This window comes from Palaemon carinicauda, chromosome 4, assembly GCF_036898095.1.
Source record: "Palaemon carinicauda isolate YSFRI2023 chromosome 4, ASM3689809v2, whole genome shotgun sequence".
In the NCBI taxonomy this organism is placed as follows: Eukaryota; Metazoa; Arthropoda; class Malacostraca; order Decapoda; family Palaemonidae; genus Palaemon; species Palaemon carinicauda.
The window spans coordinates 54,633,240-54,653,910 of NC_090728.1; the positions used below are offsets into that span (position 1 = coordinate 54,633,240).

Genomic DNA, 20,671 nt, shown 5'->3' on the forward strand with positions numbered 1-20,671 from the left:
AACTCTAACCCTAGACAGTGGAAGACCATGGTACATAGGCTATGGCGCTACCCAAGACTAGAGAACAATGGTTTGATTTTGGAGTGTCCTCCTAGAAGAGCTGCTTACCATAGCTCTAGAGTCTCTTCTACCCTTACGTCGACTCATTACTGGTATATCTCAAAACATACTTAATTCAGGGGGTTAGTTAAGTATTATCATTTAACTAACTAATAATCTTTAACAATAAACACCAGGATCAGTTCTCTTCCTTGAGGGTACACTCAGTCACTTTAATTTATTTCTCTTCCTTTTGTTTTGTTTTAAGTTTCTATAGTTAATGTATGAAATATCTATTTTAATGTTGTTACTGTTCTTAAAATATTTTATTTTAATTGTTCATTACTTCTCTTGTAGTTAATTCATTTCCTTATTTCCTTTCCTCACTGGGCTTTTTTTTTCCTGTTGGAGCTCTTGGGCTTGTAATGTCCTGCTCTTCCAACTGGGGTTGTAGTTTGGCTAATAATAATAATAATAATAATAATAATAATAATAATAATAATAATAATAATAATAATAATAATAATAGGGCTTATAGCGTCATGCTCTTCCAACTGGGGTTGTAGCTTGGCTAATAATAATAATAATAATAATAATAATAATAATAATAATAATAATAATAATAATAATAATAATAATAATAATAATAATAATAATAGGGCTTATAGTGTCCTGCTCTTCCAGCTGGGGTTGTAGCTTGGCTAATAATAATAATAATAATAATAATAATAATAATAATAATACTGGGGCTTATGGTGTCCTGCTCTTCCAATTAGGGTTGTAGCTTGGCTAATAATAATAATGATAATAATAATAATAATAATAATAATAATAATAATAATAATGATGATGATAATAATAATAATAAATAAATAAATAAATAACAGGGCTTGTGGTGTCCTGCTCTTCCAACTAAGGTTGTAGCTTGGCTAATAATAATAATAATAATAATAATAATAATAATAATAGTAGTAGTAGTAGTAGAAGTAGTAGTAGTAGTAGTAGTAATAATAATAATAATAATAATAAGCAAACACTGTGGGTGTTACTTTCGTCATGTTTGTTAAATTGACAAATGTGACGTAATGTTAATCCTGCCATTCATAACACGCCACTATAAAAAGAAAAAAAATGAGCGTTGCATGTTATAGTAACAGCATTCCTATCGATTTACTCCAAACCAAGTAGTAGTAACGGCCATTCCTCTAAAAATAGTGTATTGGGAATGAAAGCAATGAAAATGTTTATGTAATATTTTTTAAAACACAATTAAAGTAACGGAAATTTAAACTTTTTAGTCCGAATAATTTTCTTTTTCATCTTCCAAGGCAGTTTTTATAGCATGAAGAATCCAAAGAGGGAACACAATTTAACGGTAGCCAGGTCATGTCTGAAACATATAGTCAACAAACTTAGATATCATATGGAAAAAGATATGGCGTGTATAATTCCATATTAGATGGCTGTATAGTATTGTAAAACGACAACGCTACCCTGCCATAGAGATGAAAGCAAATCTCTATGGGCCAGTAATTATGGAATTTGCCAGTAATTATGGAATTTTGTGTGAAAATGGTACACAGAGAAAGTAAACAAGAAAGTGAGTATCAATAAGAAAAGCCACAGGGTCACAGACGTGACCCAAGACATACAAAAATATTGAAACATGAAAAAAAAAATAGGAAAAGTGCCATTAGAAGTGAGAAAAAAAATATATAAAACAGTAATTGCTCCAAAAATATTTTCTCATGTAGAGACCTGGAGTGAAACAAGATATAAAGATATGAAAGATCTGGAAAACCTTCAATATAGAGTAATAAGGAATATGTATGAAAAACCATCAAGTACTCTTGTACGGAAGCATCATAGCAGAAACAGGAATAGGGCCAGTGTCTTACAAAATAAACTATGAAAATAGTACTGTTTCATAACATCATAAATTCTTATGAAAAGAGATCAATTATAGAAAATCGAAGATTAATTGTAAAGCCCCTATCGAAACTGCTGTAGTAGCATTGAAGAAATATGTAAATATAGAATGAAAATATGAGAAAAGTACCCCGAAAAAAAAAATTGCGGAAAGAAATATGGGAGACATAGAGGAAACTTGAAAAAAATGGGTTAAAAATTGAGATGGGAATGGCCCAAAGTCCTATATCAAAGAAGCGGATTTTGATAAGGCAAGGTGAAACGTGCTCTACTATAAGCAAATTTTAGGGAAAATACACAGATGATGTGTGACCTGCGCAAAAAAATAAAAATATAATATACATATTTATTTTCATAGTCTAAATTAGAAAATTTAAAAGAACAAATATAAGAATAGATAATGTTACCAGAGAGCTGGTAGTATTCTTAAGTCAGGCCATGAATCTGAAAAAAAAAAGTTTGAAAATACCGAATTTACCACAAAAGGTTGACAAACTTGATAACAAGGTATTACCCCCAACTGATTTTAATGTAGAATGGGATAAAGTTAACACAAGATTTTCATTGTCTGTTATTTACGATACATATAAAAACCTCAATTACAGCATTGAGTAGAAGCTTGGAGCTTTGCACCTATCTATTAATTGATAAAGTGCCCGCAAACTTATTTTGCTAAGTAGACAGACAGTTTGGAACCATGAAACTGTAAGCTAATTCCTTAGGAGTTTTACGTTACTCCTTGGATAGGATTTGTCCTTCTGGCGTTCAGTTAGGCATTTCATCAGCTGAAATTGGAACCGAAACCTGTTTAACCTGACACAATTAACCTTTGGATATATGTTAGTTAAGTAGTCCCGAGAACCAACGTCCACGAAAGCTCGTAAGACTATAAATTGACGTATAATAGTTTCTATGATGTATTTATAGTTTTCTCACATTCTCCCCCAACATCTCAAGTCAAAGGAAATAATCCTTGACGATATTTTCCCACAGAAATAAATGTTAAGACAATTGTTTTCCCATAACATAAAATGATTGTTTGAATTCATAAGGCAAACGTGGGACTATTATTAGTATGGGAGTAGATATCCATTAACATTATATTAAAGCGTATTTAACAGGTGACTTCAAGATTGGATTTCTGATATTTGAGCTATATGGCTTGGCGATAGGACGAAGTGTTTATTCAAGACGGAAATACAACTGGGGAACTACGAAATTAGTCTACGATTCTTCGCAAACTTAGGCAAACGTTGCAAGTGGGGAAATATTGTCGAAAGTGAAACTGGTAAAGGGGTGCGAAGTTAATGGGATGGTTAGTATTTAATGTTTTTTCCTTATTAAACTCCATCCCCATCTATAGACCGGTATACGAATTCGATACGGATCGATTGCGCTAACTTGGTATTTGGTAACCGTCCGTCCGTATTTAGTTAGGTAGGCATGCGCGTCATACGTTTCAGTAGAATTCAATCAAACCGCATAACAACATTACACTTCGTGTGTATTTCTCTTATAGAACGAAACATGTTTCTTGTTGGTTTTGCCTCTACGATACAATAGATTATGTATACAATTATTGTAAAATATCGTGCAATAGGCCTTCTACGGGCGTGATCGATTGCACTTACATTGCCAAGTAAACGCGTAAGTGACTTGATTCCCCCCCACACCTCTGTCGTGACATGACAACCTCGCTCTTGTTTTCACTAGCTCGGTAGGCTTCTTCAGACAAACTTATTCTGGAATCGTCCCTAGAATGTGTAACTTCTCTGTTAGTAGTCGTGAATTCTATTCTTGTGTCGTTTTTCTATTTCTTCCATCTGCATATTGTGATTTCTGTTTACTTTCCTTTATTTTGTGTAACGTAAATTTGTATGATTCGTTGTGAAGATCCGTGGCATTTGATGTTCATTCTGCTTTCTGTGATTTCTCCCCACTAATTTTGTGTGTGTTTAACATAATTTAGTACAAATAGTGTTATTATAAAACGTATCAGTTTTCTCAATAGCTTACCTACAAAATATATCCAGTGTTCTATTCTATAAAATAAGTGAAATAGTCCAAATTATAATTAAAGTTGATAAGAGAAAATATGTAAGTGTTCTTAGATAATGTGTTGCGCTATGAACTGCCTTTTATATCCAGTGTGAAACGTCAATATTCAGCTCTACTTTAGTTGCTAAGTAACTTGCAAACATAGGATTATACAAACAAGCCTTTATATTGATGTACCGTAGGCATGCGTGTGTTCTCAATGAATAGTGTTGTCCTTGAAATTAATGAATGGTAATAAACCGCGATTTAGTGAACCTTTAATTTTGTTGCGAATGAGAACTTTGCATATACATTACTGTTAGTTGAAGAAATATCTCAATATACATTTTCATTGACTTATCCCCAAATCTTAAATTTGGACCAAACTGTTTTCGTACATTGATTCATTCGTCAATAAGTTAACATAATTTACCTGATGTGGATAATGCATATATTAAATAAGCTCTTAACGGTTCAGTGCAAATAAATAATTGCCAAGTGCATGGTTAAATTGCATTGCTCAATTTTCGTGGATGGATAGGACAAAAAAAAAACGGAGAACAACATACGTGTTAAGACCTTACAAAAATTAACGTATGAGTACACATTTTAATTGGAAATATTAAGTATAGCTACGGACACTGTAGTGAAAAAGTTCCATGGTATTTGCAAAATAAGGAAGTTGGTTAATTCCCCCCCCCCCCCACCAGAAAAAAAACCTAGAAACCTTGGTACCGCTGTATGTGCAAAAGTTGGAAATAATTATTCCCTCTCTTGATACTTTAGTTAGATCTTGCTTAAGAAAAGAATTTTTCCAGGAAGGAGGTTCGAGATTAGCAGTTTGTGAAGTGCGATTACCATCGCCATTATACGTAAACTCCACCCCCCCCCCCCCCCGGGCTTTCAATGCCATCCCATGAGTGTTTCCACCCTATCCGTAGATCTTGTTTCATGTTTTGTATTCATTCCATCGTCATCCTCTCTTCTGTGTTCATATGCCGATCAAGTATGGTTTTCATCCCTCTGTCAAACGAGTACCTTTATTTAATGACCTGGGATGTCAGGATACCAGGAAACCTCAAATCAACCAGTCAATCAATTATCTAGTAATATACGGGCTTACAACGCAATAGGCCTACGTATTCCACCCACCAGTGCGAGGCCCACTTGTTCCACTTACCAGTACGTATGGGCGATCTTAACCGCACCATACCTCAAAAATATTGTAAATATAAGGAGGAAACTAAGATGAGTGTTAATTTGAAATCGTGAAGAATAACCAATGAATAGTAATATAGAGAGTGAAGCATGTTTTTCAATAAGTCCATCTGGATACCTCAATAATACAATGTATGCATCTCCTCAGCCTCCAGCGGTTTACCCTGCTACTATATTTCAATTTCTCCAACATTAACCTCAAATTGCAGCCGTGTTGTTTTCCTCCAGATGCACTTTGGTGCTGAGTTGCCTTTTCGGCCATTATTTACTTAGTTATACTTTACCGTAAGGTGTACTCTTCTGGTCCTATACTGAATGGGAACTGTATTCTCTACTCTACTGTGTCTACAGGACCTTTACATTCATTCGGTCGTGTACATTTCCCGGCATTAAGCATTTCACACCTCACATTACACGTTTGTTGCAATATATATATATATATATATATATATATATATATATATATATATATATATATATATATATATATATATATACACTCATATATATATATATATATATACACTCATATATATATATATATATATATATATATATATATATATATATATATATATTATACACTCATATATATATATATATATATATATATATATATATATACACTCATATATATATATATATATATATATATATATATATATATATATGAGTGTATATATATATATATATATATATATATAGATATATATATATATATATATATATATGAGTGTATATATATATATATATATATATATATATATATATATATATATATATATATATATATATATGAGTGTGTATATATATATATATATATATATATATATATATATATATATATATATATACACACTCATATATATATATATATATATATATATATATATATATTCATTATATGTTAGATACAATAGCTAGTTAAGACATTATCTAAGACACATATATTGCAATAATGAAATTTTAGATAATTATCGAAAGCCATATAAGTAAAAACACCTTACTTCTGAAATGCCCCTTAAAGCACTTCACTTGGCTAATGTGATATGAGCGCCCACGAAGCACTTGCGAACTTGGTGTATGTCCCTGCGAGCGTCATGTTTGTCTAATGTATTCTAAAAATGTATGTTTGTTTGTACTCTCACTGTACTACGTAGTGTAAAAATGTATTCAGCAATAATTTGGTTCTCTTTGCATATGAGCATTACCTATTTACACACACACACACACACACACACACACACACCTTTGACAAGGCTGAGTCCTCGTGTAGAGTTTGTGAAATTTTTAGGGAGGAAAACTCCTAGAGAATGACAAATGGTAAAATCACATCTCGAAAATTAATCTAAAATAATGATTTCACTAAAAGGGCAAAATGTCATGAACAAATTTTAATGAAAGAACTTAATCACATAATATCCCTTTGAATATTCAAAATGGGGAAGATTTTATCAAAAGTCTTGTGATGTAGCTAAGTACTTATAGACCATGTATGGGTCACCTCTTGTAGATTAACTTTTTGAACCCTTAAAAATTCAATGATATATTTCATGGAAGCTTATTTATTGGGAAAAGGATTGTTTTGCAATATTGGTTGCCTCCCAGTTGGAAAAAGGTTCGTATATCATAATTGAGCTGAGGAAATGACAGACAAGAACACATGAACTCACCAATACATGCTGCACAATATCCTCAATGAGACCTTATATGAGATCTGTTAATCTTATCTTTCTTTATGTATAGCTCCTAGTTGTGGTGATATGAGATTGTTATCGTATAAAGCTGCAGGGAATGACAATGTGATTTCTATGTGTATATATTATCAGTAACAGTCCACCGCGGATACATTTGAAGTCTCTATTTGATAATGGGAAAGTTTCCCCTAAGTTTTCTTCCACCGTTTTAAATTTTCCCAAAATTTTGGTATCATATAAACCTAAAATGTATCATAACTAATCGCTATTAAATAAAGTTACTAGACTGAAACAGCGCTATTTCGTTCATCTTTCCCAAACTGCAGAGGGTAAGTTAAGCAACCGGTGCAATAATATGTAGACATAGACCTATCCCACAAATCTGACAGGACAAGTCTCATATAACCAAGTCTTGACTTTGCAACATTTGCTATTATAATATTACCTATAATTCTCCCTTCTAACGAACCATTTCCCATCATCAAACCCATGTCATTTTTTAAAAAATTAAGTTACAGACACAACCCCTTGTACTCTATAGGCTTACCTATCATGTTCAATTAAGATTTCCATACTCTTCTAAGAAAGCTGTTCTGCTTTATTTTCACTTTTATTCGCTCTTTCTCTTCTGGTTATAATTCACTTATCCTTCCAGACCTCATTGTTTTTATATGCTTCTAAGAAAACTGTTCTGTTTTATACCCACTTTCATTTGCTGTTTCTCTTCTGGTTGATCAGCCTATCCCTCCAGACCACATCGTGTTTGTTTCTCTTGCTATGATTATCCACTTGGATTGCCTATAGCCTCTGTATACTGACAAGTATTGAAATTAGAAAATGGGTATATGGAAAACTTTCTAAAAATTATATTCTCATAAATTTGTTTTATGGATATAAACTTATGTACTTTATTTAGAATTAGAGACGTAAACAACATAAGTGAATATTTTAGTAGCTGACTCGTATAGCTAAGCCTAAAATTTACATCACAGGGCCTTTGTATTTCAAACTGCTTAAGAAACTCTCTATAAGCCTAATGCCAGTTTATAAAGTTTATGCACTGTGTTAAATATCTACATGTTTCAAATCTAACTTCTTTCTTTCTTTATATATATATATATATATATATATATATATATATATATATATATATATATTCTTTATTTATATATATATATATATATATATATATATATATATATATATATATATATATATATATATATATATATATATATATATATATAAAACACTCCCTGGTATCGAGTAAATACGCTAGACTTATAGGCGTTATTTGTTGGTGTACAAATAAGAACTTATATATATATATATATATATATATATATATATATATATATATATATATATATATATATATATATATATATATTAAAAAGCTAAGCAATGTTTTCGAAAATGAAGGTAATGAAGTATGAACGGTCTTTCATTGCCTATCTTTTCTCGTTACCCATATCCTACGTTTCATCTTTTTGTTTCTTTCATCTTTTAGTTTCCTCAATTCATACCTGCCCGTAATTTCTTGATTCTTGTAATTTTTACCGATTTTTCCCACTCCTTTCTAGTCTTGGGACTATCTTGAGCCATTTCTGGTTACTAGTCCAACATGACCCTATATTCAAATTTTGAATTGGCAATGAGACATCATTCTGGTTTAACCTAGAGTACTTATATAAAACATATATGGACTCAAGTTTAACCTATCTTAGTTTCCCATATAGCATTGACTTCCGTTTTCTTTCTTTCCTTTGCAATGCATGCATAGGCTATATGCAACAAACTTCTCGTATTGCATTACCGTTAGTTTTTTTCCAGTGTGTTTTATGTCTGCTTCATACGTTTATTTTGATTCCATTACCGGTACCAATGTTTGCAATACCAGCAGAGGTATATTGTACGCTAATTGTTCACATTATACAATGCTATTGTACTGTAGGCCTATACTGAAGTCATGCTGTCTGGAGGTTTCCTTAAGTTATAATAATACTGAATTATTGATGTCTGAATTGAACTCTCAGTTCAAAACCTATCTTAGTAAGCAAATAATTGCCCCTTACAAAAGGCAGACACCATTTTATCACATTTATACTGGCTCTTACAATTTTTAAAAAGGACACCGGGTCTTTCAATCTTAAAAGCACCTCCATATTCCTACGTTTCCGTATTACCCAGAAACCACCTCTTCTTATGTTTTTACCTACATTATTACTAACAAAACAATCTCACATTATTCATATAAAAGCTTTTGTCCGCTGAAGTCCACCTTTCTCATATACCAAAGGGCTTCTTATTGCTTTTCCTCTAGACTTACTTTGTAATATGTTCTTACAAACCAATTTTATTTTACTTGTTCTTTAATTCAAAAAGCATTTCCGTCTCACACAATATGGCCTAGTTTGGTATTCCTCTGGCTTGGCCTTCCCCCAAACCATCCCCACCCCTGCTTTTCAATACCTATTCTTAGTTATTTGTCATTATCTTTGTTTCTTGTGCATTTCTTTCGCTGATTTGTCGCATTTCTGCTCAGTTGTTAAATGGATTTCCTATTTTACTTTTCCCATTTGTCAATTCTTTCATTTCTGATTTTATTCTTGGCCAAGAAACGGTTAATGATTTATATATATATTATATATATATATATATATATATATATATATATATATATATATATATATATACATACATATATATATGTATATATATATATATATATATATATATATATATATATATATATATATATATATATATATATATATCTTTAAACTCTTGTTCTCATGCTTGAGAGTACACTTGGGCACACTATGCTATATCTTTTTCTTCCTCTTGTTATTTTGAAGTTTTTTTTATAGTTTATATATGAAAGATTTATTTTAATGTTACTGTTCTTGAAATATTTTATTTTAATTTTTCATTACGTCTCTTATAGCTTATTTATTTCCTTATTTCCTTTCCTCACTGAGCAACTTTCCCTGTTTGGGCGCTTGGGCTTTTAGCATCTTGCTTTTCCAACTAGGGTTGTAGCTTAGCAAGCAATAATAATAATAATAATAATAATAATAATAATAATAATAATAATAATAATAATAATAATAATCAAATGATTGTTCACCAGTAAAACATTGTGAGGATACCATCATTTGACCTAAGATGACGCAAACTTGCAACACTGAAAATAACTTGACTTTTAACTTTGAAAGAAGGAATAAAATCCTTCTTTCAAAGTTAAAAGTTAACTTATTCACAATCTTTCATTCATGCCTTCAATTTTGTTAATAATTTCCTAATTAATACCTTCTTTTACTGAGGTTTTTATAAATGGAAACGTCATAACTAAGATTAGCTTGTTACCTCATATACCAGTTATGACTAATTGGGAGTTAAATGCCAGATATTTGTTCGGAATTATCATGGTTATTTTCTAACCAATAAATTGACGCTATTTATCAATTAAGTCTAAAATAATCACAAAATTCAGCTCAATTACTGTTATCAGCATGGTAAGAAGTAAGATAAAGTACATGATATGGTTATTACGGCATTAATGTAAATTGTCAGGTGGGAGGAAGGTAGGCGTATTGTATATAATTTAGCGTATTTTTTTATTATTTTTTATGTGTTTTAGGTGTTGATAGAGCAAGTTTTGTTTATTAATGATTGTTTATGTTTGTTTATGTTTTTGACAATTCACATGTTGGTGAAAATAAAAAAAAAATGACAGATGGGAGGAATGTAGGCGTATTGTATATAATTTAGCGGATTATTTTTTTTTATTTGGTTTTAGATGTTGACAGAACGAGTTTTGTTTATTAATGATTGTTTATGTTTTTGACAATTCACATGTAGTTGGTGAAAATAAAAAAAATGACAGATGGGAGGAATGTAGGCGTATTGTATATAGTTTAGCGGATTATTTTCTTATTTTTTATTTGTTTTAGATGTTGACAGAACAAGTTTTGTTTATTAATGATTGTTTATGTTTGTTTATGTTTTTGACAATTCACATGGAGTTGGTGAAAATAAAAAAAATGACAGATGGGAGGAATGTAGGCGTATTGTATATAATTTAGCGGATTATTTTCTTATTTTTTATTTGTTTTAGATGTTGACAGAGCAAGTTTTGTTTATTAATGATTGTTTATGTTTGTTTATGTTTTTGACAATTCACATGGAGTAGGTGAAAATAACGCTGAAACTGTATTTTGTAATTCAGAACTTCGAAGGGAGCCGCTCGACGCTCGTCCCCTGATTGTTTTTACTGTTTCTTTGTTACTTGTCTTGTTACTTTAAGGTAATGTGTTACTTTTTGTTCAGGATACAATGTATACTTGTAACTTCTGTGTTTGTGGATCTTATGTTAAGTAACAAGAGGTTTTTCATCTATTTTTAGCGTTTTTTTCTTGCCGACTTTGAGTTGTCAAAGAGTCTACTTTGAATTTTACTCAGATTTTTCGAAATAAAAGTGAATTTTATGAATTACATTAAGATTTCGAACTTGTTATTGAATTATATAACAAACCTAAATAGTTTAAAGAGGTATAAGGTGTATTTCAAGCTTTATTCTTGCTGATTTTAAGGTGTCTACGAATCAACTTTGAACATATTTCTCAGATTTTTCGAAATAAAAGTGAATTTTATGAATTATATTTAGATTACGAACTTATTGTTGAATTATATAACAAACATAAATAGTTTAAAGATATGCTATTTGCATTTCCTTTCGAAGAATAACAAATAAGTTACGAAATGCCATCTAACCTAACCTTAGTACCATACTAGCCTAACACAGGACTAGGGTGGCCATTTCCAAATTCCCAAAAAGGTCTATTTTTATATTTTTGTTGTTTACTTTTTTGGACTCAATTTTTACACTGCTATGAAATTGTCTTCAGAGAAGTTCATAGCTTTATCTTAAGTATTTTTTTTATTACTATTTTGCTAACCTTGGTGTTTACTGCTACCCCCTCCCCCCCCCCCCCCCCGTCCCAAAGAAAAAGATATATGTATCTATTTTTGGTGCCCTGTAATACACTACAATAAAACCCTATTTTTTTATTTTTAGTGTTAATATATTTGAGACTAAAAAAAGTAGGACAAATTAGCGTTCTTCTTAAGGTGAAGCAGGACAAAGGACTCGCCAGCTCCTCTATACTTCTAAGGTTGCTTTCCCCTTCCCAATGATAGCATATCATTTTGGAAACTTAAAACCTTTTAATGAAATATGTAGTTCCCACTGGGGGTCCCCCATTATCGTAGGATATTTATATATATATATATATATATATATATATATATATATATTTCTGGAACTATTCATTTGCAACGGGAACTATGGTCATTTTCGAAGAGAGCGTAATTTTATCTATAAGAAAAAGTAGTTTTTTTCTAGGTTACATTGCCCTGTAATACACTACAATAATACCGAAATATCTATGCTCCCGGTGGTTAGGTCTATAACTTTTACCATATTTAGAATTTGTACGTTGTAACCACATTGCTACCTAACCTAAGCTAAGTTGCCAAGTCTTTGGCCCTATGACCTATGTCACCTTTATGCCTGTCCATTTAAAACTAATGATCACTTACTATCAGTAAAATTATTAGTAAATTGTCTAATGGTAATTGAACATGACTGCTTTTTTATAAATTTGTTATAAATAGATATAAATTTTCAAAATAGATTGTAATTGTATCTGGGATGTTCTTTCTACATGGCAATTGTCCACTAATTAAAAAGTATGTAAAAAAAAAATTTTAAATGTGAAAGCATCAGGGAGGAGCTCAAAATTTTATGGACATTTTAATGGTGTTAACCCTTTTACCCCCAGGCTATTTGGAACTTTCCAACCCTTAACCCCCAGGCTATTTGGAACTTTCCAACCCTTAACCCCCAGGAGTTTTTTTTTTTTTTTTCAAGCACATTTTGCAATACATATTTTTTAAATTGCTCTAACAGCCTTAATTTTCATCATAGAGAGGTCAGGTTAGTCTCATTCTTTTGGAAAATGCCTGAAGTTTCTCATAAAGTTATCAAAAGTATGCAAATAAAAATATAAATAGCAGTTTTTTGCAAGGATGTACCAGTACGTCCACGGGGGTAAAGGGATGAGTTTTGTGAAACGTACCAGTATGTCCATTGGGGGTAAAAGAGTTAAAATTGATAACAGGAGAAGAAATTGACTACCCTAAAGTGTTTGATAAAAGTGCATGTGCATTAATTCATCAACATTACATTTCTAAATGTCAACAATGTACTTAGAAAATGGCAATTTTGTTAAAATCAATGTTGATTTACCCTTTTACCCCCAATGGACGTACTGGTACGTTTCACAAAACTCATCCCTTTACCCCCATGGACGTACCGGTACGTCCTTGCAAAAAACTGCTATTTACATTTTTTTTGCTTATTTTTGAAAACTTTATGAGAAACTTCAGGCATTTTCCAAAATAATGAGACCAACCTGACCTCTCTATGACGGAAATTAAGGCTGTTAGCGCAATTTAGAAAAAATCTATTGCAAAATGTGCTTGAAAAAGAAAATGCCTGGTGGTTAAAGGTTGGAAAGTTCCAAATAGCGTGAGGGTAAAAGGCTTAATATGCAAGATATTATTCAATAGCCCTTCTTAGTCATAAACTTTGCCAAAATGGCCAGCGTTCAAGCATTCCATATAGCGAGTCACTTTTTGATGTGAAATGAAAGTACAGTATATATATTTACCAAGTGAATTATAATCAAACTTAATCAGCCTTTTCAAAGAGATATATATTCATCGATTAGACCTACTGGCATGCAACTTGAGGTGCATTAGGCTAATACAGTGTCCTATGTATGTCTACAGACAGCTTTGCCTCTCTAAGGAACATGTTTTTTCTAAGGAAAGGATTTGGTATCTATAGTGTAATCTAATTTTGAGTATTATTTGCAGAATGGCAAATCCACCTGCTTGCTTTGAAAACTTGCCAACTTTTAACCTTCTTACAACATTTAAAGGATAGAAGTTGTTCAACGTTTTCTAAAAATTCCAAATATGTTACCTGAACAATGTGGTTTTTTTTTTTTTTTTTTTTTTTTTTTTTTTTTTATAGGGGATTAAATTTCCTCCCAATTGTAGATTTTTTTTATAGATACACCAAGTTCTTTTTTTAACCTAATTCACCATCTCCTGTAGTTCATAGTTTCTTGCAGATGTTGTTCTGATCAATTTAGCTGTGGGTTGCCCAGCTAATTGATGAATGCTTGTAATTTGAAATGACCAAATAGGACCTCACTTGACCTAGGATAGTGTGAGAGGGTAATTTGTTCCTAAACGTAATACAAATAATCAATCTTTAAGAGAAGAAGTTTAATGTTGTTCGAAGCTCAACGGCCGATTAGACTTAACAAGGTAAACATAGTTGGTCGTCGAGTGGCGGGTAAACCCCACCCACTCAGCAGTTATAGCAACCCTCACTTAAACTTCAGCCGCAGCTGTGTACACATACAGTATATTGTATTCCGCTGATGTGTACACATACAGTATATTGTATTCCGCTGATGTGTACACATACAGTACATTGTATTCCGCTGCATTTTCGACTTTGTTGAATAATCTTTCCTTTATGTCTCTCCTGAGTGATTGTGATCTGACTTTTGATGTCTATCCCAAAGGCAGACATACGGCTTTGCCCTGGTAAGCATGGCCACCATTGCGGCCATTACATTAGCAAACCAGAGGTGGACCCTTATCGACTATGGTTTTTTTTTTGCCGGAGGCATGATTACTCTGTCATCCCCTTGTAAGGAGTCTTGGGAGTGACCTTTGCTGTGGGTGGAGTTTGTGAAGAGGAAGAAGTCTAAGAAGGATTAATTTACGACTAAGGTCATGCCCAAACTTAGGCTGAAGAAACTTTAGCTTTTTTTCTTCTTTTTTTTTCCCTTCGGGAACAAAGCTGCCCATTTCTCCTGCGGTTTTTTCCGAGTCTGGATCCTCAAGGGAAGGGAGACTGCCCCTACCTTCTGTGAAAGTGGTTCTGAGAAGGCATGTGTATGGTCCTCTCTTAGTAAGCGCTATACACCCCTCCCTCTCAACTATCTCCCCCTATTTTATCTGCTGTTGACAACCCTTTTGAGAATTTGGAACCCTCTTTGCTGTGGCCTTTGCTGGCTATTGATGAGGCCCCATCTGTAGAAAAACTTCTTGAGTCGCTAACATCCGTCAGAGCTCAGGAGTCTGATGCTCCCTCCTCTCTTGCTCCCCCTGTGAGAGGTGGTGTTTGACGAGGCCCCTAATTACGAACCTGTTCCTGCGGAGGAACCTCCTGCTGCGAATGTGTTGTTAACTTGTTCTCATCTTTTATTTCCTTATTTCCTTTCCTCACTGGGCTATTTTTCCCTATTGGAGCCCTTGGGCTTATAGCATCTTGCATTTCCAACTAGGGTTGTAGCTTGGCTAGTAATAATAATAATAATAATAATAATAATTATAATAATAATAATCGATGCAAAACCCTTGACCGCTGTGAAGAAGAGCAAAAGGTAGGTTTAGCCTTCTCTCTCTCCTCGGAACTTTTCTGCTGAGCCATCTTTGCTCTCTAAGTATTCTGATGGGGGTTTACACTAATCTCAGCTGGGGCCCATTAAAGCAGGATTCACATTGTGCGATAACTCGACGACTTGTAGATCCTGTCGTCTTTAAGGAAGTAGTTGCTCCAGGATTTAAACAAACCTCGCCTTTTGCCACAATCTTTGGATCGTGCTCAATGGGCAGAGTACATGGTTATGTTTATAGATACGACAGCAGCGAGAGTCTTCCTATCAAATGATCGCATCAACAGACTTACCGAGGTAGCAAACTGCTCCTCATGGCCGAAGAGCAACCAGTAAATTGATGGAATTGTCTTTTGGGATGGCTTTCCTTGTTGTGGAAGCTCGTGTCTCATGGTTAGTCTCCACCAGACATTGCTTCAGACACTATTCAGCAGCCACTAATGCTTCTCACCTTCAGGTTCTGGTGAACAGGTGGTGGTGGACGATTTTGAGCATTTGCTCAATGACGAAAACCTCACCAGGAGAGTTCCACTTGACTTTTCACCCCCAGAAATGTTGCTGTTCGCAATGTGTCAAAGAATGGTTGGGGAGCATACTTGAAGAACAAGACCGCCTGAGATCTATGGTCTGAGGATGATAACAACCTACATATCAACCTGTTGGAGATACAAGCTGCGCTGCTAGTGCTGCTAGTGCTGTAGTCTTTCCGTCAGAGTTTTTTAGGGCACTCGGTAGCATTGATGAGTGACAACACTACCATAGTGGCTTACATCCACAAGTAGGAAGGGATGGTGTCCAATACCTTATTGCGACTTTACAAAGCAGTCACACTCTTCGGCGTAAGACAAGGCAGTAGAGTTGTTAGCAAGGTTCACACATAGCCACCAGGGGTAGGTGGTAGATAAAGACTGGTCCCTACTCCCCTACTAAACACCTCCAACATCTCTAAGCTCAGGCAGTTAGGTGGTTGAACGGGATTCATGACTTTCGCTTCTCTGTGGGACTAAAGTCCATAGACATTTCCTGGTCTCAGAAAACCAGCCACCTTGGTTGTATAGGGACTTCCACAACACCTCATGATAAGTCTCATAAAGGTTGAAGGTTTGTATGACGTATAGGAAGAAATATAAATTTTTAATCAATTTGTATTTTTCTTAATCATACAAATCTGAGACCTTAGGTTGCACTACTCTCCTCAACCACCCCGATAGTTCAAGGCTAAAGGTCAGAGTGAAGGTGAGATGGCTAACTGTCGGATAGGCGGGCATTCCACCCGACAACCAACTGTTTGCCTCGTTGAAAGCTTAAGAGCCAATTTCCAGCGTAATTAAAGTCATACTCTTATTAAAGATTTCAGGTTTGTATGGTTGGGAGAAATACAAGTTGTTTAGATTTTATATATTTTATATTATATTAAAATAAATATATATGTTGGTGAATAGATACACTCTCAGTGTCACTAATTCACTCTTTCTCTTTCCAGGGTATTGATGAATAAAGAAAACTTCAGTAAAATATAAAGAAAATGACTGAAAATGAATTTGAAATTTTTGAGCTCCAAGAGGCTGATGGAAAAAGACATAGTGCTCTACACATTCCGAGAAATCTTCCCTCACATTATGCTTCGGATAATGTTGTTAAGACCAATGATGTTTTAAACATCTTCATGGGAGATGTTTCTGGGTCTATGTGCACAAGTTGGCCCCATGTCGTTACTGGATGGCAGAATAACTTAATGGACAAGTTGATGGGTAATTTATATCGTTTTTTATTATTTTTTTCAATTTGATTAAAAGATGGAAACATTATTTTATTTAATGTAACTTCAGTAATATTGATGAACATATGATTATAATTGTCACTGAAGATTTTCACATTAGGATTTCAATTTAATGAGTTTAATGTTCAATGCATTTTCACTATTGCCTATTTTATAGGATAAATTCAGCTTTGAATTCTGAATGGCTCCAGATATTCATATACTGTATATATATATATATACAGTATCTTTATTCTAATTACAAGTTGTTCCAACACGAAGTAATTACCTCGAACTACTTTCTTAGGAGTATCTGGGATCTCCTCCCATCCGACCAGAGATTTGTGTATTTTACCCTAAACCCACTTTCTATGAGGGGTAACCTCAGGCGGAGCGATACGCGCCCTGAGGCTAACCCCGGGTCAGAGAGCATGCTTGCTCAGGTCTCGACCTCCAGTAAGTTCTCTGGTCGCGTCGTGATATCATCTCGCCGCTCTTCTTATCCCAGTGTGACATGTGTGTCCCCGACCCTTTGTGTACCACGCGCTTCCCACGTGATCCCTTTGTGCTTTCTCTTTGTGCTTTCTCTGTGCGCGCTTGTGTCTCTTAGTGCTTCTCCTTCATCATGGAGCATCCTCGCCGTTGTCCTGGGCCTATGGCCGGCAAATCGTGTGGAGCGTTCCTTTCGAAACCAGAAGTTGACCCGCACTCCTTGTGTTCATCGTGCTGGGGCAGTGTGTGTTCTCCTTCCGACACGTGTCCGGAGTGCGAGTCTTGGAACGAGGTGCAGTGGGTGCGGTATAGCACCAAGAAGAAGGCGGCGGCAAAGAAGTCGCCTAAGAAGACCAACGTCTCTTCCCCCCTTGCTTCGACGAGCGCTTTGGCGGCCCGAGCTTCTCACTCGGCCTCCCCTACCCAGAGTAGGGGACGAGGTAAGTCCATTGCGGGGAAGAGGCCCGTGGCCCTTCCCCAGGAGTCTGAGCTTCATGACAGTGGGGTTGTGGCGTCTTTTCAGGCAAGTGAGGGGCCTGAGGGAGGGGCGGGAGTGTTTTCGGGAGATGGTGACCTGGTGCCTGCTGGTCACATCTCCTCTGATGACCCCATGTGGGGTAATAATGCTACTAATTTCTCCCCAGCCTCTTGGGCGTGTATTTCAGGTGGTTCAGCAGCCGAGGGCGACGTCGAGAAGGAGCATTCCCCGCCGTTGGACCCTACTGCTTGGGTTCCCCCTAAGACGCCCTTCAGGTCCCCGATGAGGATGGAAGATGACTTCGGGACCTGGGCTCCCACGGGACAGCCTCCTCGCTCACCCCCAGCGGCGTCAGCTGTCTTCCCAGAGGTGTTTCTGCAGGCTTCGTTGTGCGCGGAGCGTCGCAGGAATCCTCCTACATCAACGCGGGAGCGGAGGCCTTCGAAGAGGGCCTATAAGTCGTCGGTCTCATCGGTGGAGGATCCTTCCTGCTCTTCGGAGGATGAGGCGCTGAGGAACCTCAGGAGGCGAAAAGGCAAGTCCCGTAGGAAGTTGTCGCGTTCCCGCTCCTCCTCGAGGTCGCGCCACGAGAGTCGGCGCCCAAGATCCCCCAAGAACAACGAATGGGTGATGGTTCACCGAGACAGACTTCTGGAACTAGCTGCGGCGACGGGCCCCTTAGGTTGGCATCCGAGGATGGCCTCTCCAGATAGATACTCCTCCGGCAGCAGCGGCACCCGACGGAGGGATTCCTCATGGTAGGTTCCAGTTGACAGGCATAAGACCGCGAAGGTTCCGTCTCCATCCGCCCAGCGGAGAGAGTCGCCCTTTCGGTCTGGCAGCCGAGTCCTGACCTCCAAGGGCCACCTAGCTCGGCACGAGCGCAGCCCTCGGCCTTCCTCAACAAGCAGGCCTGTAGATTTGAGGACCTCCAGGAGAGACGTTAGGCCCAGGATGGAGGCCCCCGTTCCGACGGAGATTTCCGTCCTTCATCGGGAGCCCCCACCGGAATCGTCGGTCCAGGACTCCCCCACGTGCGAGGTCCTCCGTCGGGGTACCCTCGTCACTCGCACCAGCACCCCCGTCGAAGGAGCTCGACAACCATGGAGAGGGTTCGGCAGCGGAGGTATCGGCCTATCGGAGGGTGATAGGCCTCATCAGAAGTCATCACAGGCTGGACGTACCGGAACCCTCCTCCGAAGAGGCTTGGCGTTCCAGCCTAAATAGAATTGTGGACGCCCCAGTCCAGCAGTGCCCCTGCTTGGCCCTCCCTTTGGCGAGGGATGTTTATTTGGGCAAGGCTCACGTGGACAGGATAGTGGCCAACCATGCTGAGGCGCCCAAGAGCCAGAGCTCCTCCAAGCTGCTCCAGGGCTTGAAGTCCCAGAGCAGGTTCTACCTTCCAGAGGGTCAGCGAGCGGGCGCCTGTGCACTGGAGCCAGCACTCGCCATACTAGGGCAAGGAGCCTCAGAAGAAATGGCGTCCACAGCTCCGATCTGCTTCCCTCCTTCGGAGGCGGTCATGATGGAGGAGATGTCGAAGGACCTTATCAACGTCTCCTCCTGGTTAGACTGGTGGGCCGCCACACTGGTGGGCATTCAGTCGTCATACGACCTGTCAGTTCCGGAGACCCAGGCCTTGCTCAAGGAACTCATCAGCTCAGGAGGTAAGGCCCTAAAATTCTTGTCTTACCAGTTGGTAGCCATGTACGCCAACTGGGTCCTACGAAGGAGGGACACTGTTCTGAGCAAGATACCCAGGAGACTGCCGGACAGAGAGGCCAGATCTCTGAGGAACCTGACCCTGTGGGACGACTCAATCTTTCCCCCGAAGGCAGCGGAGGAAGCTATGGAGAGGATTCGGAGGATGAAGGAGCCGTTCGAGACCAGGCCCCATTCGGTCAGGAGGCCGGCGTTTAGAAGACCCTCCGTCGACTCGCCTCGCCCTCCTCGGGCCGCTCCTAACCACCCTAGGAGAGATAACTCGGCGACAACATGGTCCCAGTCGTCTCAGCCCTCCCGTAGGGTATCAGCCCCGAATCAAGCCGCCTATAGACCGTCCTTCTCCGCATCCAGTAGAGGTCGTTCAGGCCGCTCATCGAGGAGGAGATAGGGAGGGAGGGCCCCTACTCCTGCCGGAGCCTCAGGTGGGGGGATGCCTCAAACTTTTTTGGCAAGCATGGGAAAAACACGGAGCAGACCCGTGGACAGTGACAGTTCTGAAAGAAGGGTACAGATTGCCCTTCCTAGCGGACTTTCCTCCTCTGATACCAGATCAGCAGGCGGAGTGGCTAGCCCCCAAGGACCCCTTGAAACGGACAGCTCTGCAGGGAGAGGTCTCAGCGATGTTGGCGAAAGGAGCAATGGAACCTATTCGGGACCCAGGTCCGGGGTTCTACAGCAGGCTGTTCCTGGTGGAGAAAGCAACAGGAGGCTGGAGACCGGTCATAGACCTCTCCGCCCTCAACAAGTTCGT

The 20,671-nt window shown here is 37.1% G+C and overlaps 2 protein-coding genes across 3 annotated transcripts in view; one reads left to right on the forward strand and one right to left on the reverse strand.

The window, feature by feature from the left end:
• The window catches only part of wol (Dolichyl-phosphate beta-glucosyltransferase wollknaeuel), an 87,373-nt gene that overhangs the window by 40,083 nt on the left and 26,619 nt on the right, over window positions 1–20,671 (reverse strand). The gene's annotated exons all lie outside the window — the stretch shown is intronic.
• The window catches only part of LOC137639963 (uncharacterized), a 44,939-nt gene continuing 27,915 nt past the window's right edge, over window positions 3,648–20,671 (forward strand). The window contains exons 1-2 of one of the 2 annotated variants that reach the window (XM_068372283.1): window positions 3,648–3,742; window positions 16,950–17,217. In XM_068372283.1, the coding sequence (XP_068228384.1) occupies window positions 16,992–17,217 (226 nt within the window). In that variant the 5' untranslated portion in view covers window positions 3,648–3,742; window positions 16,950–16,991. Of the gene's footprint in view, window positions 3,743–11,114; window positions 11,230–16,949; window positions 17,218–20,671 lie in introns of those variants that run through there. The other variant, XM_068372282.1, reaches the window with a different exon arrangement.